The sequence below is a fragment of the Rutilus rutilus genome (genome assembly GCF_951802725.1).
Source record: "Rutilus rutilus genome assembly, chromosome: 11".
NCBI lineage: Eukaryota > Metazoa > Chordata > Actinopteri > Cypriniformes > Leuciscidae > Rutilus > Rutilus rutilus.
Window position 1 is genome coordinate 3,971,950 of NC_140216.1, and position 24,617 is coordinate 3,996,566.

The window sequence follows — 24,617 nt, forward strand, 5'->3', positions numbered from 1 at the left end:
TTTATATCAGAATTTTATCAAATTTGCAAAAATGACTACAAACGAAAAGTAATGCCATATTTTTCCACAAAAAGTGTTTATGAATTTATTACATTCTAGCTTTTTAATTTCCAACTTTTTTTCAAAAAGATACGCTAAGGAAATATTACGAAATAATTTGCAGCATTTTAAAATTGAGTAATTTAATGAAAAGTTTTATGAAAAAATATACATATTTCTAGCAAATATAAAAATACATCACTAATAAAACTAATTCTAATGGCCAGAAATGGAATAAAACATTCACATTTTATTACATTTTTAAAAACACCATAAGCACGATACATAATTTTTGTCATGTGACCATATACACAACTAGGATCATATACAGCTACCTGTGATTAAAAGGTGCATGTGAAAAAGCTTTTAGGCAGTTTATGCTAAAATGTAATTTTATACAAAAATGTATATCAGTATAGCATTCAATGCGTGTATAAACCGACTGTATTGGTCAGATTTTGCGAGATCACTAAAATACCTTCTTAAAAGACAACCCATGCTTCTTAAAGGTGCATTTCGCAAGTCTCTGAGTTTTTGCAGAACTATGCCCCCTTCTGGCGACACGCGAAACTGCAACCAGAGTTGTGCACGCGTTTACGTGGAGTTTGCGTTGGGGTTTGGGATGAACTAGAAGCCGGTCTCTTTGAATCCATCTTCTACTTTTGCAAAAGTCACTTGAGTTGTCTTCGCTGATGCGGATAATGGCGGCGAATACACAAACCTGCCAGACATAGCCAGGTGAGCGTGAACGCGCATGACGTCACGCCCAGTCGATTCCGTCCCGAATCCCTCTTATTTATTTTACTGTACAGGATTATAGAGGCAATCGCAGTGATCATAGAAGGGCTCATTCAGCCCATCAGGCAATTGTTTAAGCATGTATGGGTTAGAAAAACGGGTATTTTTAACATGAAAAGTTGCTTAATGCACCTTTAAGGGAAAAAAAACTGCTTAAATGACATGGCCTATAAAAGTGTTTATTCAATTGACATGAATCAAGTATGTTACAGTATAATCCTAAATATAGTAGGTAATGATTTCAAATCATTTCTATTTACATTTATGCACATTATAACAGAGATCAAACCTGATGCGAAGGAAAACAGTGATAAACTAAACCACAAGTTGCACCATTAGTATTTCAAAGATCGACAGAAGCCTTAACTAGAGGACTTCAAACTAGGGATCTTTAGTACCCATTAATGCAAAAAATATTTACATATGCAACCATACAGACATATGCAAGCAATGACCTACATTTACTTTTTCAAAGAGCACAGTTCAATTTATTCTCCAAAAATAAAAATCATCAGCAGAAGGCACACAAAACGCTTGCAAAAAAAAAAAAAGATAACTTAATGTTCTATTATTTCTGAATCCTCAAAACCATGGAACGACTCCAGATCGCTGTCTTTCTCAAACATCTTTTTCAAAAAAATCATGCTGGACTGCGGAGAGGATTCTGCAGAAACAACACCGGAGATCTCAGCTTTCTGCTCAACTTTCTCTCCTCGCATTTTACTGACGAGGAGCGCTTCGGTGAGACTCCGCACAAGCTCTGAAGGCTCCTCGGACGTCACCCCTGGGTTTGAGCTCAAAACCCGATCGAAAGAGCGGAACAGAAGCTTGGGCTCTGATTTGAGGACATCCAGTAGCTCGACAAGCCAGCGAGAGAGAAGATGGGCAAGGTCAGCTGGTTTGGCTCCGACCAGTTCCTGTGGCGCCGTCGTCACATGCTCGCTCCATCGAGCCTGCAGAAACTCGCGTAACACAGGCCCCATGCAGGCTTCCAGGGGCTGCAGACGACGAGAGCAACTGCGAGGGATCGGACCTGGGAGAGTGTTCGTGCTGTTGAGCGCCGCCAGGAATTCATCAGACGTGTGGCCTTTGTACGTGTCAATTATCAGCAACCCTTTGCCTCCAGATCTAGGTTTGACATGCCGACGCCACACCTTGTCCAACCAAAGCTGTAGTCTTTCTTCATCCGTGAACCCTTCTGGTCTCGCCTCCAGGATGATGAAGTCTGGCAAGGAATGTGCATCTGGCTTGAGAGGTTCGCCTCTGAGGAAGAGCATGGTGGATAACGTGGTCCCATCAGCCAGGGCTGTGAACACAACCTCTATGAGTGGATCTGCGGTGCCCATCAACTTAAAAGCAGACATCATGGACGACGAATCCGCAGTGGCTTCATCCAGCTGCTCCATATCTACAAATATGGAAAGCTCATCCATGGCGCCCATCGAAGATAGTCTAAATGTTTGCGAAATGACTTGCTTTTTCAGAAAGCTGCTGAAGGAACGCTCCAGCTCCTGGGATTTATCCGGCAGCAACTTGCTGGATGTGGCGAACGCCTGCAAGCCCAGATCGTGGCGCAGCAAGAAATCAACCGCCGAGTCGTAAGAGATATCCTGCGCACCGTGACTGCTCATGAAGTCGAACAGATTAGCTTCATCGATTGGTAGCTGTTGCTCACGTTGGCATAGCACCCATTCCACTAGCCTATCGGCTGCCTGTGGCGTCAAGCCTTCTCTGCTTCTCGAGGGCTCGATCTGACGCTGACGCTTCAAGAGCAACGCCTGGACATCTTCCGGTGGAGTGTCATAGTTATTGGCGGCCTGTGGGACTCCACAGCAGAGGGCGTACAGGACAACTTTCAGCTGAGCTACGGTGAGCGTGTTCTCCACTGTTGTACGTCCCGTGTCGACTTTAGAACGCCCTCCATTCGGAGTTTGCTTCGAAGCATCTGGTTTGACCGCACATTTTTTGACTGGAACGGCACTTTGTTCAATAGGCTGAACCTGAATGGGAAAGGTCGCTATGCGAGCGGGACTAGCAGGCAGTGTTATCCTGTAGGTGGGTCGAGGAAGGGGTTTAGAGGACAGAGGAAATGAACTCCTGTCCACTTGCTTCACTTGCAAAGGCAAGAAAAACGCGTTGTTGAGGATCTGACCTCCTCGGAGTAGGTCCGTTGGGATGAAGACAAATCTACAATGACAGTCATTTGTAAGTTACCTAAACAGGAGGTTAAATCTCTAGCATTTGCAATTGCTTTTATGAGCTCTACACAAATTAAGCTCCTACAGCCTTTTCCTAAGAGTTAAACTCAACTAAATTGTTCCAAACCTGTATGACTTTCTGTAAATGAAGATATTCTGGTAACACTTTACAATAAGGTTCATTAGTTAACATTAGTTATTCTATTAACTAACACTGAGCAAAACATTTGTTATTAGTATTTATTAATCTTTGTTAATGTTAGTTAATAAAAATACAGCTGTTCATTGTTTGTTCATGTTAGTTCACAGTGCATTAACTGATGTTAACAAATACAACATATTAGTAAATGTTGAAATTAATATTAACTGAGATTAATAAATGCTGAAGAAGTATTGTTCATTCTTAGGTCATGGCACTAAGGAAGTTAACTAATGTTAACCAATTAACCTTATTGTGTTCCCGATATTACATTACCGATATTCTGAATAATGTTTTTGTCCATACAATGAAAGTCAATGGGGTCCAAAAACACTGGAACCCACTGACTTTCATTATATGGGGGAAAAAACCTGAAGACATTTGAAAATATCTTCTTTTATTTTCCACAGAAGAAAGACAGACTCACAGGTTTAAACCAACATTAGATTTTTGAGTGAAAAATAAGCAAAAATCAACGTACCTTTTATAGCCACGTGAAAATCCTTCTGAAACATGAGGAATTATTATTAATAATATTGTGATAGGATCATTATTAAGTGCTTGACTTTTCATCGTCAAAAAAAAAGACATAAACAACTTACCCCGCATGGTGCACCGGCTTCCTTGATGTTCAGGATTGTCAGCAAGATGTTTGGCCATCGAATCTCCAATCCGAGTTTTGTATCTACATGTGCTACAGTTTAGCCTCCCCTTCCTGCAAACATTTTTCATTACCGTGATTGACAATTAAAGTGAAAATTACATGCAGAGCAAGAGGAGGGAAACAAAACTCAGGTCTTACTTTGGGCAGGGTTTGTACAGGGTTATATATTTTCTGGTGCTTTTCCGAGGAACATGTACACTGCAAATAAAGATGAGGGAGAAATGAGAAAACACTCAACACATCATCACAAACTGTGAAATTTAAAGCTTTTCACGTGATCATGTTATCAGGGTTCCCACACCTTGGTTAACTTCAAATTCAAGGACCTTTCAAGGACTTTCCAGGTCCAATACCCTCAAATTCAAGAACTTAATGTGGGGACACATTTCAAGTGAGAGCAAGGTTACATTGTGTTATCTTGCAAGATACATTGTTACAGTTTTGCGCGTGAACGTCATGGCAACGTACAACAAAGTACCTCACGTACCTAATGTGTAATGTGCGTAACTAACGATAATCAAGCAAGCTAGTATGCATAGGCCACGAAGTGTTGGCGAAATAACACATTAGCGGACCGAAGCGAATAATATGGGATTTTTTCCAGAAAACTTCTTGCACAAAATAAATTCAAGCACTTTCAAGGACCTGTGTCTGTGTGTGTGTGTGTGTGTGTGTGTGTGTGTTTATTTGCAAGAACTTTCCAGGGTCTTGAAATCTTTTTTTCCAGATTCACAAACTTTCAAGGACCTGTGGGAACCCTGTGTTATATTAATTTTTGGTCACACTTTAGATTAGTGACCAATTCTAACTAACTAAATATTAACTATGACTTTAGCCTCAAACTCATAATTACTGCTTATTAATAGTTAGTAGGCAGTTTAGGTATTGAGTAGGATACATTTACATTTACATTTATTCATTTAGCTGACGCTTTTATCCAAAGCGACTTACAATTGCTATATATGTCAGAGGTCGCACTCCTCTGGAGCAACTAGGGGTTAAGTGTCTTGCTCAGGGACACATTGGTGTCTCACAGTGGATTCGAACCCGGGTCTCTCACACCAAAGGCATGTGTCTTATCCATTGCGCCACACCACCCCATGATCATGCATTAATATGTGCTTTAGAAGTACTAATAAACATCCAATATCCTAGTGATAGGCATGCTAATAAGAAACTAGTTAATAGTGAGAATTGGACCCTAAACTAGTGTTACCCAATTTCTTTCTTTTTTTTACAGATAGGCAAAGGTAATCTAAAATGTAAAAATAAGGGAAATGACCATGCACAATTAAATATTATATAATATCAACTAATAGCAATAAAACAAATCTTATATAAATAATCAATCCATCAGAAGATAATCACTATTATGACATATTGTCCAATCCTTCCTTTTGTTTTTTAAATGACACTATCACACAAACTGTTAAATAATCTAAAGATGTTTACCTGATCATGTGATTGGCATAAGCTCTGGAACAGCAAGTACAGTATCGGCAGAGGGAACAGCTCACATAGGTGGGGAAATGGTTGGGAAAATAGGGAATGTCATATGTGCATTCCATGCAGTAGTGTTTTTCTGCTGGCTTGCTGGAAGAACAATATGGTGGTCAGAAGATATTGTTTCTTAAAAATAAATGCAAAAAGCAAAGACCAGCAAAGAGAAAATGTCTACATGCACACACATTATATATATATATAAAAAAAATACACTCACCATTGACTCTCAAACTTGACCATTAGCTCCATCATGCTTTCCACTGGCTTTTTCTTGACAGGAATGACTTTATTGGTGACATTTTGAGATGCTGCAGTTGTTGATGTGGCGTTTGAGCAAGTCTTCAATGAAGGTTCTCCTAAATGATCTCTGTTGTCAGCAGTACTGTTAGCATAAGCTCGGATGATTACCTGAAACAGAGGGGTAAATGGTAAGGCCATCAAATAAGCAATAAACAAGCCATATATATATATATGACTGGGAGTCTCTTACCTTAGTACCAGGCGTGAGGCCCTCCAATTGCTTGGGTTTGACACATGTCCTGTGAAACCGGTGTCTGTGGTTCCACTTGTCCTTGTCATGAATGAATTGAAGTCGGCATCGGCCACAATGATTCGCTGTTCTTTTCTGGACGAATAAACACAAACTTTAATAGGACTGATAAAGAAGTCTTCTGACACACTGACAGATAAAAGACCTTTCATACCGTTTTGTGTTATTTGAAGAAAACACTAAACTATGTAGACATCAAAACTTTATTATGTACAGGGTTATTCATTATGAGACTGTGATACTAAATTATAAGTGTTCAAGCATTAACCATTAGATATGGAAGCTTTTTTCCGCCACAAAATAAAAAAAATTAGATGATAATTGCGACTTTTTATCTCACAATTGCGAGTTTACATCTCGCAATTCTGACTTTATTTCTCAGAATTGCAAGATACAAAGTCAGAATTGCGAGATATAAAGTCAGAATTGCGTGTTATAAAGTCAGAATTGCGAGATATAAAGTCGCAATTGCGTGTTATAAAGTCAGAATTGCGAGATATAAAGTCGCAATTGCGTGTTATAAAGTCAGAATTCTGACTTTTCGCAATTCTGACTTTATAACACGCAATTCTGACTTTATAACACGCAATTCTGACTTTATTTCACGCAATTCTGACTTTGTATCTTGCAATTCTGACTTTGTATCTTGCAATTCTGAGAAATAAAGTCAGAATTGCGAGATGTAAACTCGCAATTGTGAGATAAAAAGTCGCAATTATCATCTAATTTTTTTTATTTTGTGGCGGAAACAAGCCATATTTTCACGCAATTGCGACTTTATATCATGCAATTCTGACTTTATATCTCCCAATTGCATATTATAAAGTCAGAATTGCATGATGTAAAGTTGCAATTGCGAGAAAAAAAGTCAGAATGCTGACTTTATAAGACGCAATTACAACTTTATTTCACGCAATTCTGACTTTATAACACGCAATTGCGACTTTATTTCACGCAATTCTGACTTTATATCTCGCAATTCTGACTTTATAACACGCAATTGCGACTTTATTTCACGCAATTCTGACTTTATATCTCAAAATTCTGACTTTATAACACGCAATTGCGACTTTATTTCACGCAATTCTGACTTTATATCTCAAAATTCTGACTTTATAAGACGCAATTGCGACTTTATTTCACGCAATTCTGACTTTATATCTCAAAATTCTGAGAAATAAAGTCAGAATTGCGAGATGTAAACTCGCAATTGTGAGATAAAAAAAATAAAAAAAATAATAATAATTCGCAATTATCTATTAAAATGTTTTATTCTGTGGCGGAAACAAGCTTCCATAATTAGATGAACGCAATCTAAATGTAAAAATGGAGGACATGACCATGCACAGTTAAATATTAATCAATATTTTTTCATTTTGATGAATAATCAATCGATTAATCGATCAAACAATTGATTAAATGAGCTCTACACAAATGATATCTTGTCCATCCCTAAGTGCAAATCGCAGTAAAGCATTAGTTTATGAGCTGAAAAGGTAAAAAGCAAAACAAAGTCTTTCCATATTAATAAGTGTTGAGATATTAAATCGTTATTATTTATCATTAAAACCCCTCTGAGCTGCGACTGTTCAGTGCTATGGATATACTTTACCTGGTGTCTAGTGCAGTGCAACTGGAAGCCGATATAAGACCTAAATACTTTTAAGCAGTAGGGACACATTAAGATACAGGTGTCCTTGTGCTGCTCTGTGAAGTGGCTTATAACATCTTGGTAGAAAGAGGATCTGAACTCGCACACCTGAGGAGCAAAAAGTACACGTGTAATTGATTTACACAAATGTTTTCAAGACAAAACTTGAATGACATGAAACACTTATACACACAGTTACCTGACACATGTAGGGCATCTCACCAGGCTTGTGCGCCTGTTTCATGTGGTTCAGAAAGAGGGGTTCGTTCTCAAAGGACCACTCACAGATCTTGCACACTTCTGTAAAGCAGAATGAGATGTTTTAAATAGGATGCCTATGATGTTTTTAATACATTTCAGCCTTTCTTATTGTATAATGTTGCTGTTTGGGCATGAAAGTTTCAAAGCACAAAGTCCCTCCAGCAGGAGTTATTCTCTATATCAAGTGTCACTGTTTCAGAACGCCTCCAATGTACAACAACAAACACCTCACAATATTCCTCATTTAAATAATTCCCGCCCAAGTCATGCGCAAAATAAAGGGGCGGAGCCTGGTTGAGTTAGTTAGTAGTGAGTTGAAACTTGTGGTTAACAAAAGGGGTGTGACATTTTCGAATCACGCTCGAAGCGGTTGACCAATCACAACACACTGGTCCAGCTGACCAATCAGAGCACATTGTGCTTTTTGGAAGGAGGGGCTTCATAGAGACAGGAACTAAACAGAATGTTACTGGCAGACTGGGGAAGAGAGGCGCAATGTCAAATATGTGAAAAATACGTTTTTTTACACTCAAGCATGAAAACCAATTCTAGTAGAGCCCCAAAACAAAATCAAGACTTCATAAAAGGGCATAATAGGCCCTCTTTAAGCTGGAAAAAAAAAATACCGCAAGTCAAATATTATCAACTCACGCATCAACAATGGATTAAAACCATTTAATATGTTTGTCAAGAACTAGGTTGATCGTTGATGATATATCATTCTAGAAGTATAGACTCACTTGAGGACTCTGCTTGGTTATGAACTGCCTCAACGTGGCACTGCAGTTGGAAGGGTGTTGAAAAGTTTCTGTAGCAATGCTGGCACATAATATGATAGTCAAATTCCCCTGTTTGGTGATCCAACTCCATGTGGTGTTTCATGTGGTTCATCATCCTTTAAAATGAGGGTTGAAGAATGAACAAATCTATCGATACCAACAACACCCCTCAAAAAACCAATCTGAAAACCAACTTACTTGATGTTGCCCTTCACCTTCTTTTCACAAAGTTGGCATTTCATTGAGATGATTTCTGAATTGGTTCTTCTTGATGCAGGCTGGCCAGGGTGCTGCCCATAGAAGAAGTCTTCGACTAGCATGATCATTCTGCCCTGGTCGTCAAAATCTCCAGAGCGAGGACTAGGCGCTCCCTGAGGCATCTCAGAAGTGGTGACGTGTTTGAGAGACGTTTCTGAGGACGAGGAGAAGGAAACAGTCTCAGATGAGGCGGGTTTTGACTGGGTTTTGTCACTCGGCCGCTTGATCCTTTTTCTAGTTTGGGCCTTCAGGTCCTTGACGCTCTTGATGAGATCTTGATTGCATTGCTGAAAACGGGGAAGATGAAGAATGGACATGAGTAAGACCTTGGTGAAAGATTTAAAGACCACCAAAGCAAAAGGTTCTTAACCAAGAGAGATTCTGTGCATCGTTGTTTGAAGGTATTCAATCTAAAAAGTGTGTGAGTTAAAACTTACACAGAAGTATCCACGGAGGGACTGACTCTTTTGGTAAACGGCTTTACAGCGAACACAGAAATTCGAAGAACTGGAGGCCCTTTTCAATGCTGTAGAACAAAGATACTCCACTCAATCTCTTCTCAAAGACCTCATAAAGGGTTAGTTCACCCAAAAATTACAATTCTGTCATCAATTACTTTTACAATTACTCGATTACCTTCATGTTGCCACAATTTCCCTTCATCTTTGAAACACATGAAAATACTTTTAACAAAGCCTGAGATATTTCTGTCCCTCCATTGAAAGTCCATTCCACCAAAAATATGATGAAGTTCAGAGGAATCAATGAAGTTTTTCTTGCACGTCAAGCAAGTACAGCCAAAAGCTTGGAGTAAACCACTCAACTCATATGGATTCCTTTATGAACTATTTGATGTGCCAAAGTTTTGGGTGAATGACAATTTTCATTAAAAATGTCAGTCTGTATTATGAAGATGAAGAAAAATCGTAAGGGTTTGTAACAAGTAAATGATGACCAAATTTTCATTTTTTGAGTGAACAATTACTTTAAACACATTAGAGCTGCACGATTCTGGATAAATTGAGATTGAGAATCACAATTTGTTTTGTTTTGATTTTTCCACAATTCTGAATAGACAACTAAAAGTAGCATGTCATTTACAAGAGGTTCTGACAAAATATTAATTGCTGCAGTCTATAAAAAATTAATGTGAATTAACTGGTTTGAATGTACAATTCAATGAATCACTCATTAACACTTAATTTCTTTCATTAATGGATGCATGAGAGTTTTTGAATGAATCTCTTGTCTTGAGTGAATGATTCAATGACAAATACATTCAAAGGTCAAGTGAATCAAGTCATTTTCGAAAGTCGATATCGAGGGCTTGGAACCAGAGGGGCGTAAGTGGCATTTTGGGCGAAAATGAGTTCTATATATCAAATTAAAGGTCTTGATGAGCTCTATCTAGTTGTGCCAAAAAGACGCATCAGAAATCAACCTGTATTGAATAAAGCAACAAAACAACAAAGACCTAACACAAAAGTTTGAGCATTGTTTGGAGCCAGAGGGGCGTATGTCCACTTACGCCCTTCTGGCTCTAAAAAATACATGTATGGCCTACACATTGTTTGGAGCCAGAAGGGCGCAAGTGGCATTTGACAAACTTTACAGGAGAGCCAAAACAAAATTTTGACCACACTTCAATCAACTGTATTTATTAACCTTCAACCACAACATTGCAACCACATACATACTTATATGAGTAAGTTCTTAAGTGAACATATTATGGCATATTAACACGATGAACATATTCTAAAACCTTGCAAAATCTTGAAAATATGGCAAAAACATCAAATACGCCTTTTTGGCACCAAACATTTCCAATTCTTCTAAAGAAAAATAGGGCGTATCTGCTGATCAATGCAGAAATGATTGGTCAAAACATTGGTTAAAAACACTCTAACTTCATAACTAGTCATTTAATTTCATCATTTCAAACCGTTTAATTTCAATTCTCATTTATGAGTTCACATTCATGTCAAACAGTTTAACATTTAATTTCAAACAGTTTAATTTCAATTTTTATTCATGAGTTCACATTAATGCATTTCATTTCAAACAGTTTAACTTCTCTTGTTTATTACACATTTCATTTTTAGTTCACAAACTTAAACTCCCTGCCCACTGTCAGAGTGTTATAGAACTCTGCATAACAGTGAGGAATACTCCCATTGGTGCACAGGGTGAGTAGGTCTTTTTTCTTTAAGGCACTGATCCCTGGAGGACTTTCATACAATGAGCTGGGGTGTGTGGTTCTGGTGCCTCTTGTTGCCTGTTGTGCCACCGTCAGTTTTCGGAAGGTTGGGGTGGTAAAATCTTACTTGAAGAAGATTGTTTTTGGTTCATCTTTCGTGTAGCGGAAACCATTTAATCTTCTGCCAATGAACTGATTGTCCCTCCTCATCTGGGTCGTTCTTTCTTTCCATTCTCACAAGTGTGTAGTAGCCATCATGGGAGTAAATAGAAACTTTTCTTCTTGCAGTTTCCACTGCAGCATGCACACTATCACTCTCCATGTGTAGTAGCCATCCATGATGGCTACTACACACTTGTGAGAATGGCAAGAAAGAACGACCCATACAGTGTACATGAACTTGGACACAAGGACTTTCTGGACTTCAAGTCCCTCTCCAACCACATACTCAAAAACAGAACAAAAGATGAAGAGGGACAATCAGTTCATTGGCAGAAGATTAAATGGTTTCCGCTACACGAAAGATGAACCAAAAACAATCTTCTTCAAGTATGATTTTACCGCCCCAACCTTCCAAAAACTGACGGTGGCACAACAGGCAACAAGAGGCACCAGAACCACACACCCCAGCTCATTGTATGAAAGTCCTGCAGGGATCAGTGCCTTAAAGAAAAAAGACCTACTCACCCTGTGCACCAATGGGAGTATTCCTCACTGTTATGCAGAGTTCTAGAACACTCTGACAGTGGGCAGGGAGTGAAGTTTTTAGTTCAACTAAAGTGAACTAAAAAGTGAAATGTGTAATAAACAAGAGAAATTAAACTGTTTGAAATTAAATGTTAAACTGTTTGACATGAATGTGAACTCATAAATGAGAATTGAAATTAAACGGTTAGAAATGAAATGTTAAACAGTTTGAAATGATGAAATTAAATGACTATGTATACAGTATTTTAAATAAAATGAAAAGTTATGAAGTTAGAGTGTTTTTAACCAATGTTTTGACCAATCATTTCTTCATTGATCAGCAGATACGCCCTATTTTTCTTTAGAAGAATTGGAAATGTTTGGTGCCAAAAAGGCGTATTTGATGTTTTTGCCATATTTTCAAGATTTTGCAAGGTTTTAGAATATGTTCATCGTGTTAATATGCCATAATATGTTCACTTAAGACCTTACTCATATAAGTATGTATGTGGTTGCAATCTTGTGGTTGAAGGTTAATAAATACAGTTGATTGAAGTGTGGTCAAAATTTTGTTTTGGCTCTCCTGTAAAGTTTGTCAAATGCCACTTACGCCCTTCTGGTTCCAAGCCCTCGATATTCTCTATTTTTGATCGCTACCGTGAACATAAGTCAACTTTCCCATAAATCAACTTTCCCAGTACTTCTGTGATCATTTGAATTACTGTAACAGAAATAATAATACTGTGTGGTTGAAAGGTGTGTTTGTGAATCTGTTTCTTATCTATACATAACAACAGCTCTCTCTGTGTCAGAACACAGATCTGAATGTTCACTGTGATCGTACTCGTCAAAGGTTTAATAAACATAGCCGAATCATTGTCATTAAGTAATAAGGTCGCGTGAGTGTTTGAATCAAGACTGCGATCTTTTAACGATTAATCGTGCAGCTCTACAACACATAAATGATGTCAATCAGTGATGTTTAATCAATAAGCTGATATCAACAACATCTAAAAACAACAACACTTCAATACAGCAATTAAAAACTGAGAAATAGGAGGGTAAAAACAAGTCCTGGTCCTGACCGGTAGTTGTTGTGGCAAGAGGAGGGGCGAAGATCTGTGCTTGAGGTCTCACAGTCTGAGACAGGAACGGGGCTGGAGCTCTGTTTGTTATATTGTTTTGGATGGTGAAGGTTTTGGTGGGCTGCACTAGTGAACTCACTACTTGACCACCAGCTGCAGGCGCTCCAGCTAGCTTCGTAAACTTTATAACTTTAATTGTTGCACCTATCAAAGTAAACAAAATGTAAATAAAACAGACATGTAAATGACCTAAAGAACGGATGTACAATGTAAAAAGTAAAAACTGGATAAACTGTCACCTGGAGTTGTGGCTGGTTGGACGTTGGAGGGGGTCACATTAAGAGTGGACACTCCTGGAGCCGATGAGGTGATGCTTTGTAAGTTTGAGGGGTTATTGATGGTCAAGGTGACTGGGATCTGCAATGTAGGCAGTTTTCCAGGCGCCGTTTGCTGTCCTGCACTCCCTGGGGTGACCATCCGTGGAGAAATTAACTGGGGTGTCTGACCTGAAGAGGTCAGAGAAAGTATTTAAGCAAAGCGAGTAATTCTACAATAAAAATAAAAACATTTGTTTTTGAGCAGCATAGGTGTAAATAAAGAAAACTAAATGCATGGCAACAGACATCTGGAACACTGATGCGCAAACATTCATCATTTGCATGTGCATATAAATGTTGAAGTCATGAAGAAATGAAAGTAGCAACCGATCTTTTCTTTTGTATTGTGGCGTACATTAGAGTGTAAAAACAGACAAAAAACTAAGGCGGGGACTTGTTTCTATACATTAGTTGTAGATTGGATTGAGATGTTGGCATTGCACCCAAATGAATGAGAGCTTGCAGTCGACTATAAGAAAGGGGCGGAGTTTAAGCAGACTAAATAATTGTCTGAAGTCTCATAAGTCATTTTCACAGGAAGATCGAGTTATGATTAAACATCTTGTGGTCAAAAAATTTAAAAATGAAACATGCATTGATGAATGGTTCACAATGAGATATAGTATATAACATGGATTTAGAAAAAACATAGGGTGAATTTTCTTTCACGCCGGCTTAAAATTCAGGAATGCATCCTGCAAAATATGTCTGGGAATGAGCAACCGTGTAATTAAATCACTGGTTTGAGTAACGACTTACCAGCAGTCAGAAAACTAATAGGCTGTCCATTCAAGATGTAACCAAGTGATGTTCCCAAACTTCCCAATCCCATTGAGCCTGCCAGAGGCTGACCTGGATTGGGCTACAACAGATGATCATCACTTAAATACAACATCTTTGGTATGTCCATGTAAACAGAAGGTTAAAAGCCTTATTGATAGTAAAAGAGCAGAGTGAAACCTGTGCACTGATGTAGATAGTCTGTGTGCCTCCTGTGGCTCCACCCGTCTGGACAGCATTAGGCAGTAACGTAACAGCAGGAGCTAAAGGTAAAAACAAACCAAAACACTTGTTTCTTTCCACACTGACGTCCCACAGCTATTCTTTTAACAGTGTTTTTGCAGTGTGGCATCACTAATGACCACTAGGTACATGGGACACAGCTCGATTTACGAGGTCAGTAGTACCTGATGTCGGTTTAGAGGTGCCATCGGATTGTGCTGGTGCACTATTGCCACTTGGGACTACAGTAACTAAATGAATGAATAAAAACAAAAGGCATTAAACTTATTTGTATTCACACTTACGTTCCTAATACATGACTAAATGCTCTTCACAAAAGCTCTTCTATCAAGACATAATAATGAGTGTTTTTACCACAAAAACATTATTTACCTTTGTTATATCGCTGGTCCCTGTTTTCTGTAATACTCTGGCATGGCTCTAGATCATCTTCATCACATTGCATGTAAAGGTCAGAATCTGCCATGTTTCTGTAAACCAAAAAGTGTTGCTTATACAGTGTCGTCACTCCTGTCAACAAGACTAAGTTGGCTATGGTCAGTGGGTAGCTGAACATACACTATCTATTTGACATTAAATTATTATTATTAATAAATAGAAAATCTAACTGGACAATGTGATCATTTTGTTATATGCAATAAAGCTTTTAATCAACAATAACATTTAAAGGGATACTCCACTTTTTTTGGAAATAGGCTCATTTTACAACTCCCCCAGAGTTAAACAGTTGAGTTTTACCGTTTTCGAATCCATTCATCCGATCTCCGGGTCTGGCGGTACCACTTTTAGCATAGCTTAGCATAGATCATTGAATCGGACAAGACCATTAGCATCTCTCTCAAAAAAATGACCAAAGAGTTTCGATATTTTCCTATTTAAAACTTGACTCTTCTGTAGTTACATCGTGTACTAAGACCGACGGAAAATGTAAAGTTGTGATTTTCTAGGCTGATATGGCTAGGAACTATACTCTCATTCCTGCGTAATAATCAAGAAACTTTGCTGCCGTACCATGAGTCCAGCAGGTGTAATGATATGACGCAGCGCCTGAAAATAGGTCTAATAGGTTAGACAAACTTAGATGTGAAGTTACCGAGCTGGGGACTATTTTCAGGCGCTGCGTCATATCATTACGCCTGCTGCACTCATGGTACGGCAGCAAAGTTTCTTGATTATTACACAGGAATGAGAGTATAGTTCCTAGCCATATCAGCCTAGAAAATCACAACTTTACATTTTCCGTCGGTCTTAGTACACGATGTAACTACAGAAGAGTCAAGTTTTAAATAGGAAAAATATCGAAACTCTTTGGTCATTTTTTTTGAGAGAGATGCTAATGGTCTTGTCCGATTCAATGATCTATGCTAAGCTATGCTAAAAGTGGTACCGCCAGACCCGGAGATCGGCTGAATGGATTCGAAAACGGTAAAACTCAACTGTTTAACTCTGGGGGAGTTGTAAAATGAGCCTATTTCCAAAAAAAGTGGAGTATCCCTTTAAAGTCTGGACAATGTGTTACAAGATCTTATTTTTCATAACATACGTATGTGTATGTATGTATGTATGTATGTATGTATGTGTGTATATATATATATATATATATATATATTATTTTAGTTGTCAGTCATGGCTCTCAACTGCTACTTTCAAACTCAAAGTTAAAATAATTAATATACAGTGTTGAGTGTAATGCATTACTAAGTAATAATTACTGTAAATTAATGACTTTTCTCTTTGTAAAAGTATAGTAAGGGATTGCTCTTAATTAAGTTTTCTGTAATTTGATTACAGTTACTTTGATGTAATTGCATTAAATAATTCTATATAAAACAATAGTGGATTTAACATCAACATTTAATGTTAAAATTCTTCTCCCTTTAAATGCTTTAATCAGTTCAAGAATAATGCATGGAATTTTATATTATTTATTTGAAATAATTAAAAGAGCAGTTTCATGTCTATCTTTGTACTATTCAACTAACTGGTAGAAGTTGATATGGGATTTATAAAGTAATTATTAATAAGCAATGCAATATTTTTTTAGAGAGAGTAATTAGTACAGTAATCTAACTACACTGTCAAAGATGTAATTAGTAACTACTTTTTTAGAGTAACTTACCCAACACTGTTCATTTATTAATTTACTTTGTCATACTTTGGCAAAAAGGGGAAAGCATAGGTCGCTAAACCGACTTATTGCCTCATTATCTACAGGCTGTCATGATAATAAACTTGAGCCCCTTTAACGCAATAACAGAGGCTAACATTAGCCCGCCCTGCTAACTGTTCCTGCACGCATGTTTATCCTGCCAAAGCCAATGCATCTGTGCACTCAACGCTACAGGCTAGCCTTTATCTGACTGCACAACTTTTAACAACTACGTAAACACCGACGCGCTGTTTCTAGGGAGAAGAAAGGGAAGTCTTACCTCATGCACAGATTTGCATATGTGGAATCAAAAAATTATAATGCGTTATTTCCCTTAATTCTTCGCGGGGTTTGCCATGATGGAAAAACAATGATCCCTGTTTCTGCAGACGTTTTCCCTCTTTGCTCGCGCGGTGGTAGGCGAAACATTTAAAAACGTCACTTCCACGCGTGTTTCCCTGCACTCTGATTGGTTGTGATATTTTGTGAGAAACGCGGGATGACCGTGATTATTCAATATGTAATAAACATAAGCAAATAAAATATGCAATGCCAGTGCACGCAAAGGGTCAATGTTATATTACACGCATATTACGATATGGAAAGTTTCCTGGAGTATCATTTCTAATAATAAACGTTTTAAAGCTAATTACCGTCTACATTAAATTATTTAGATTATGGATTATGTTTGGACATTTTGAGACCATTGTCATCTTACCTGCTGCACAGATTTGCTTGTTTTATAACGGCGATATTTATCTTCTCTAAACAGTTTGCACTGGCTTAGCCGGCTAAATAGTGCAGTAGTGATCCAACATCGCCGGCTCAAAGTTGACGACACAAACATAAACTCGATCACTAGGAGAAAAACATTGGCTTTTTAGTCAATGCATGTTAGTCTCGAGCCATATCTAATAGTTTTTTCCCGCATAATCGTTTTCTTTTCGCATTACGTTTCACTCTGCTTTCATTAATTCCAAGATGGCGGCTGGTGTTTAGAAGGCAGGAATACATTATTATTGACGTCGTAACATTTGAAATGTTTCTATCCAAATGTTCCTCGAATGAAACATCAACTTAATATTAAAACGAGCATGTTTCTCCAACAACAACACAGTTCTGTGATTTTTATAAAACAATAGTTGGTGTTTTGTTGTTATAACGTTATTAGCAGTGAACCCATGTTTTTATAGCATAAGTTTAGTAAAGCTTGTTTCCGCCACAGAATAAAAAATAAAAAAGGCTGTGTAACTTTTTATCTCACAGTTCTGACGTTTCTTCTCGTAATTGCGAGCTTAAATATCTCACAGTTCTGACTTTATAACTCGGAAATGCGAGTTTATGTCTCACAATTCTGACTTTATAACTCAGAATTGCGCGTTTATATCTCACAATTCTGACTTTATTTCTCGTAGTGCGAGTTTATATGTCGCAATTATGACTTTATAACTAACTAGCAATTGCGAGTTTTAATCTCACAATTCCGACTTTAACTCCCAATTGCCACAACCAAGAACAGAATTAGCATTTTAGACAATATGGCTTCCCCTTGAGAACCCCTCCTTTTCTATTGGGGTTTTAAGAATGACATTTAAAAACATATTAAATAAGATCTGTTTTGTTCAATAACATAATAAAGTATCCACAAACTTACCTTAGAAGTGAAAATGTAATCTTTTGGTGTTTAGTCAATAGGCTATAGCAATTTGTTAGCACTTTATGTTTTAAAACAAGGCAGTTTCAAAATTCACATCATTAAGGTCATCAAACTGTGTGTAGGTAAACAAAACATAGGCTAATTTTAACACAGACCATATTTATAACAAAAATTCACTGCTGCACACACTTGCTTGCACTAGTAGCCTAGTCAAGTAAATAAATTGGAACCTTTTTTTAGCCTGGGACTTTATAAAAAAAAAGAAAGTAGGTCATATGCTTGTTTGTGTGTGTCTTGTTTACATGGCTGTAACAATAGGTTATGAATAAGAAAGCACAATTTAAAACACATGACATTTAAACTAATTTGACCAACACTGTCCCTGACATATCCAATATCCCCTCTTGTCTGACTTGCCAAACATTCCCATACTTCTGTCCAGGTAATACAATAAAATCACCACAATAGTGGCAAACAACTGAATAAGGCCATAAGAGGGAGGGGAGAGCACATGACCATGACCATGACATGAGCACAACATCCCCAAAAAGCTTTTATAGCTTAAAATATCAGAAAGCTGTTTTTAAATGCCTCACATTAAGTCACATCTTAAATTTAGACTAGACTTCAGCTTCTAATGAAAAAACCTTGCGCAACTATTATCTGCTATAGTAGTGGAAATTGTTTTGGTCATTGGTTTTGTTATTCGCGTTTCTGTCTGACTGTAAGCCATGGAATCTAACATGATCTTGACTTAATCTTCTTATAAAACCTTAACCCTTAACCCAGCCCTGAACGCGGGGTGATTAGACGTGTTAGCCAGCACTGAGCTTGATGGTGGGCGTGCACTAGGAACCACAGCTTTTTTTTTTATTAACAAAGAAAAGAGTTTAGTACTGTATGACAGAAAATAAAATGAAAGCAGAGCTGACAGCGCATCACAGTGGATGACATGCATCTCTCTGTAGCCACACAAATGTGGGAGGAACTGAAGGCAAATCGTCTCGCCCAGTACGGCACAGTAACTGCGGTCACAGCTATTAGTAAGTTACATAATGTCATTTCCTCTCATTCTAACTTTTGGTGGGCTGAAACAACATTTCAGCCAGTTATGAACTAATACAATTTCTTCCATATGTATTGTAGAATATTATAAACAGCACAGTTTCAGCGCTGTTCAGAAGGTACAATGTTGTGGCTCAAGAGGTACTTGATGTAGTAGCTTAAGGGATAACAGAATTACAGATTAGAATTCAGAGGCTGTGTTTTTTTTTACTACAAAAACATGATTGTAATACCAAATGTATTATATATACACACACACACACACACACACACACACACACACACACACACACACACACACACACACACACACACACACACACACACACACACACACACACACACACACAATTGGAAATAAAATAAGTTGAAGTACTAAAATTACTTAAACTAAAATTGAAATAAAAATAAATCAAGGCTAAATAGATATATTTAGAAAAGCACATAACTAAATTACTAAAACTAAAATGAAAAATGAAAAAATAAAAATAATAGCTAATTCAAAAGGTTTATAAATACTATAATAGTATGTAATTTGATTTGGTCGGTCATTTGTTTTCACAGCGATTGTATACATGCCAATATATATATATATATATATATATATATATATACACTACCGTTCAAAAGTTTGGGGTCAGTAAGATTTTTAATGTTTTTAAAAGAAGTATCTTCTGCTCACCAAGGCTGCATTTATTTGATTAAAAATACAAACAAAAACAGTCATATTGTGAAATATTATTCCAATGTAAATCAGCTGTTTTCTATGTGAATATACAGTAAAGTGTAATTTATTCCTGTGATCAAAGCTGAATTTTCAGCATCATTACTCCAGTCTTCAGTGTCACATGATCCTTCAGAAATCATTCTAATATGATGATTTGCTGCTCAAGAAACATTTCAGATTATTACCAATGTTGAAAACAGTTATTTACATTTTTATTTCATGATGCTATGATGAATAGAAAGTTCAAAAGAACAGCATTTATCTGAAATCTAAAGCTTTTGTAACATCAAACACTACCGTTCAAAAGTTTGGGGTCAGTAAGAATTTTAATTTTATTTTTGGGGGAAAGAAATAAAATAAATCATTACTTTTATTCATCAAGGATGAGTTAAACTTATCAAAAGTTACAGTAAAGACATTTATAATGTTAGAAAATATTCTATTTTAAATAAATGCTGTTCTTTTGAACTTTCTATTCATCAAAGCATTTTGAAAACATTCGTTTTCAACATTGATAATAATAATGAATGTTTCTTGAGCATCAAATCATATTAGAATGATTTCTGAAGGATCATGTGACACTGAAGACTGGAGTGATGATGCTGAAAATTCAGCTTTGATCACAGGAATAAATTACCGTTTAAAATATATTAAAATAGAAAACAGTCATTTTAAATTGTCATAATATTTCACAACTTTACTGGGTTTTTTTTTATTGTTTTTTATCAAATAAATGCAGCCTTGGTGAGCAGAAGATACTTCTTTTAAAAACATAAAAAAATCTTACTGACCCCAAACTTTTGAACGGTAGTGTATATATGTATCCATGATATAAATGGACCTTTGTATCATGGATCTCATTGATTTGATATCAAATCTGCTAAAGGGCAACATCCAGCTCTCCAACAGTGCTTCCAACCAGATCTGTTTAGATCTTTAAAAGTCTGCATTTTCTGCATGTAGAATTTCCTTGGTTTCGACTGGAAGAAAGTGCTCTATCACAAACGGATTTTCTTCAAAAATAGGTTTGGTTCTGCTGAGAAAATGGATTGCAGGTGGAGTGTGCTGCTGCCGCGTGCGACTGGATAGAAAGACAGTCGTCATTACTGGCGCCAACACTGGGATTGGAAAAGAGACGGCACATGACATGGCCATGAGAGGTAAACGCTGCATTTCACACCCTTTTTGGTTCCCCAAAGAACAGTTCAGCGAACAGTTCTTAAAAGAACCCTTTTTTGTGAATAATAATCTAAAGAACCTTTTTCCACTATAAAGAACCTTTTGACCAAATGGAAAGGTTCCATGGATGTTAAAGGTTCTTCATGGAACCATCAATGCCAATAAAGAACCTTTTATCTTTAAGAGTAATGAAAGTCTAGATTTTGGAGGATTTTAGCTCAGACTGAATGTTTTCTGGGGTTTCTTTTTCAGGGGCTCGGGTTGTGATGGCTTGTCGAGATCTTTCAAAAGCAGAAAAGGCTGCAGCAGAGATTCGCAGATCTACAGGAAATGGCAACATAGTAGTTCGGCACTTGAACCTGGCGTCTCTGTTCTCCGTACAGCAGTTTGTGCATGAATACACTGCCACTGAGAATCGACTGGATATACTTATTAACAACGCTGGTGAGACATTTGACTTCATTAATCAGCAAATCACACTGTGCTTTTAGCCGTATTGTTAAATGGTATACATTTTGTATTGACAAACCTATACTAGGGGTGATGATGTGCCCTAAAAGCCTCACTGAGGATGGCTATGAAACCCAGTTTGCTGTCAATCATTTGGGCCATTTCCTCCTGACTGTTCTGCTCCTGGACATGCTGAAGAAGTCTAGTCCAAGTCGAGTTATCAATGTATCCAGTATTGCTCACAAAGGAGGTAAAACCCAATATATACACATCATGCCTTTTAGATATTCTAAAAGAAGGTTCCAAAGAAAGTTTTTCACTGCGATATCATAGATGAACCATTTTTGGGTTCCATAAAGAATCTGTCAGTGATCAGTTCTTAAAAATCTAAAGAAACTTTTGTGGAATGGAGTGTTATTAAATGTTTTTAAGGTCAAACTTTAAGTGAATGTTAGATGAGAGCCAATGTTGTAAATGCTCATTTGCCCCTTTTTTCACAAGTTTGACCAATAACTGATTACGGTATATACATAATGTGTCATTTGTAAACATTATTGCAGAGATGCATGAGACTTTTATCCATACAAGATATTTCAGTCCGATGACCTTTCTCTATAGGTAAGATCAACTTTGACGACCTTAACTTCAACAAGACACCGTACGATTCCCTGGTCAGCTACAGGCAGAGCAAACTTGCCAACCTGCTGTTTACTCGCGAGTTAGCACGGAGGATTAAAGGTTTGTGCGCTCATCCCCAGTACATCAGTCACGTTCAAACATAAAAAAATGCTGCAAAAAAGCTGTTTTAAAAATGCATATTGTATTTTCCCTACATTATCCTTGTTTAAACCTGCTCTGTTTTTTATTAGGGTCTGGTGTAACTGTGTACTCCCTTCACCCTGGAGTAATCCGCACTGAACTGGGACGTTACGTGCAGACCCGCTACCCTCTGCTCAGTGCCCTGTTGTCTTTTCCTGCTCTTTTACTGATGAAAACCCCCAAACAAGGTGCTCAGACGTCCATCTACTGTGCGGTTGCTGAGGGGTTGGAGTCTCACAGTGGCTGCTATTTCAGGTGAGCTGTTAAAGAGGGCCTATCACGCTTTGATTTTGTTTTTGGGCTCTACTAGAACATGTTTTCATGCTTGAATGTTCAAAAAATACCTTATTTTTCACATATTCTCCATTGTTGCAGCTCCTCTCTTCCCAGTCTGTCAGTAACGCTCTGTTTAGTTCCTGTCTCTATGAAGCCCCTTCTTCTGAAAAGCACAATGTTCTCTGATTGGTCGGCTGGATTAGTGTGTTGTGATTGGTCAACCGCTTTGAGTGTGTTGTAACTTCCCTTAACATAACTGCGAGTTTCGACTACTAACTAACTCAACCAGGAAATAGCGGTAAATATTTCAATGAGGAACATTGTGATGTGTTCATTCCTGAAAGAAATCTTAAGACTACAATGGAGGCGTTTCAGGGAGTTCAAATACAGTGCACACTAATATAGCGAATAAAGGCACGTTCACACCAAGGATAATAACTATAAAGATAACGATAAAGACAGTTCTAAAAATCGTTCTCAATGTTAAAGAATAGCAGAGGTTACACTACAACTATAACGATAACGGCACAGAGAAAGAATCACCTTCAGAACGATTTTATCCAGCTGATGAACGATAAAAACATTGACAGCCAATCAGAATCCATCCTGCTGCAACGAGCTCAAGCATTTAAAGCGGCAGACAAGCAGCACACGCTTAGAACAATATCGTCCATTGGTCTGGATGCTAATATAGTTATCTTTATAGTTATCATTCTTGGTGTGAACGGGCCTTTACTCCCTTTAGTGACTTTGTAACTTTGCAGAGCTTTTTCATGCTCAAACAGCAACATTACACTCTAAAGAAAGTTGAAAATTTAAGAAAGCATAATAGTACACCTTTAATGTTATTATTCACTGACCTTTACATCATTCGTGTAACGGGTTTGGATTGTAATTTCTCTAAAGATTTTACCTTTTCTGTTTCTAACATTTATGCTTGACACTGGATGATTATGAGATCTTTTTACAGTGATTGTAAGCTGAAGGAACCAGCTCCTGAAGGTAAAGATGATCTTGCTGCTCTGCGATTATGGGAAATAAGTGCAAAGCTTGTGGGCTACCATGAAGAGAACTGACAACACTCCACCAAGCTCTATTAATAATACCATGCCTACACAGGAATGCTTTGTATGCAGCTAGCAACACTCAGATCATATTTTCTATCTTTGGAGGTTTTTTTTATTAGTGGTTTAATCAACTATAAAAGAAAAAGCCAGAGTCTGAATGGTGTTTTTGTCTGGATCAGTACTGTAGTCATCCCTATGTCTTGGATATGGCAGTATAAATGTAAGATAATTGATATTTGTCTCATCATTTGTCATTTTAAAGCTGTTTTGAAATATCTCATTTGATGATTAATAAAGGTTTTATAAAAGCATATCTTTATTGTAACCTAAATAAAATCAAATAACATACATCAATTTTAGCATTAGACGCTGGTAAAATACAGTGAAAGTTAAGTGCCTGTTAGTCCTGATAGTCTTTAAACTGAATTTGTTTATGAATCCGACTGAATTGGACCGAACACTGCACTGAACCTGTATTTTTCTTTTGATGATAATAAAACTTTAAATCATATTATTGTAACAATGATATTTGGGGGAAAAAACAACAGCTATAAATTAATTTTCAGTTAGCGGTTAAGCATTAAGTAACGCAAATCAAATTACTTTCAAGTAACTAGTAAAGTAACGTATTACAATTTATACATTTACAACAAAATAGTTGAGTTACATTTTCAAATAAATAACACAGGTTTTCCCATTTACTGAATGACACCTCTCCTGTCCCCATGTTGTGTACGCTGTGGAAACATGATGGTTTGTGGTAGCGATGTCCAATTCCGAATCATTCTTTTATATGAATGATGAGTCGAATCTTTTAAATCAATTCTTTAACGAAACCGACTAAATTGATCCGAGCACTGAGTCACTGAACCAACATTAAAGCTAGTAACGAATTATTTTTTTTTTTCATTTCTTTTTATGATTAATAAAAGTTTAAAGAGATCATAACTATGTAATCA

At 37.2% G+C, this 24,617-nt stretch overlaps 2 protein-coding genes across 4 annotated transcripts; one reads left to right on the forward strand and one right to left on the reverse strand.

The window, feature by feature from the left end:
• Window positions 1–272: 272 nt before the first annotated feature.
• On the reverse strand, window positions 273–16,840 carry pogza (pogo transposable element derived with ZNF domain a). 3 transcript variants are annotated; one of them, XR_014629177.1, is made up of 20 exons: window positions 16,699–16,840; window positions 14,642–14,739; window positions 14,434–14,499; window positions 14,207–14,289; window positions 14,006–14,108; window positions 13,169–13,375; window positions 12,870–13,073; window positions 9,338–9,426; window positions 8,841–9,187; window positions 8,604–8,758; window positions 7,802–7,902; window positions 7,564–7,710; window positions 5,892–6,026; window positions 5,619–5,809; window positions 5,351–5,491; window positions 4,037–4,096; window positions 3,837–3,949; window positions 3,716–3,740; window positions 970–3,024; window positions 273–541 (listed from the first exon to the last, which is right to left on the reverse strand). XR_014629177.1 is itself a non-coding variant. In XM_084423321.1 (19 exons), exons 1-19 carry the CDS (start codon window positions 16,701–16,703, stop codon window positions 1,395–1,397), a joined length of 3,897 nt encoding a protein of 1,298 aa, XP_084279447.1. In that variant the 5' UTR covers window positions 16,704–16,840; the 3' UTR covers window positions 277–1,394. The 3 variants fall into 3 exon arrangements, 2 of the variants coding, with proteins under 2 accessions (XP_084279447.1, XP_084279446.1); XM_084423321.1 differs by having other exon boundaries at window positions 277–3,024; window positions 3,716–3,737; XM_084423320.1 differs by having other exon boundaries at window positions 277–3,024.
• Window positions 16,841–18,874: 2,034 nt separating this feature from the next.
• Window positions 18,875–24,233, forward strand: LOC311299756 (retinol dehydrogenase 12). Its single transcript, XM_084423568.1, has 7 exons — window positions 18,875–19,118; window positions 20,893–21,027; window positions 21,299–21,490; window positions 21,585–21,746; window positions 22,115–22,234; window positions 22,366–22,570; window positions 23,562–24,233. Exons 1-7 carry the CDS (start codon window positions 19,028–19,030, stop codon window positions 23,665–23,667), a joined length of 1,011 nt encoding a protein of 336 aa, XP_084279694.1. The 5' UTR covers window positions 18,875–19,027; the 3' UTR covers window positions 23,668–24,233.
• The last annotated feature ends 384 nt before the right edge of the window (window positions 24,234–24,617 follow it).

Bases quoted from the DNA above. Each gene is read 5' to 3' on its own strand.
- LOC311299756 (XM_084423568.1), top strand. From the start codon at position 19,028: ATGCATCTCTCTGTAGCCACACAAATGTGGGAGGAACTGAAGGCAAAT. The intron at 21,491-21,584 runs GTGAGACATTTG...AACCTATACTAG, and splicing joins TATACTTATTAACAACGCTG to GGGTGATGATGTGCCCTAAA. The intron at 21,747-22,114 runs GTAAAACCCAAT...CTTTCTCTATAG, and splicing joins CAGTATTGCTCACAAAGGAG to GTAAGATCAACTTTGACGAC.
- pogza (XM_084423320.1), bottom strand. The intron at 14,500-14,641 runs GTAAATAATGTT...TCATTCATTTAG, and splicing joins GGACCAGCGATATAACAAAG to TTACTGTAGTCCCAAGTGGC. The intron at 3,025-3,715 runs GTACGTTGATTT...CTGTCATTGTAG, and splicing joins TTTTCACGTGGCTATAAAAG to ATTTGTCTTCATCCCAACGG.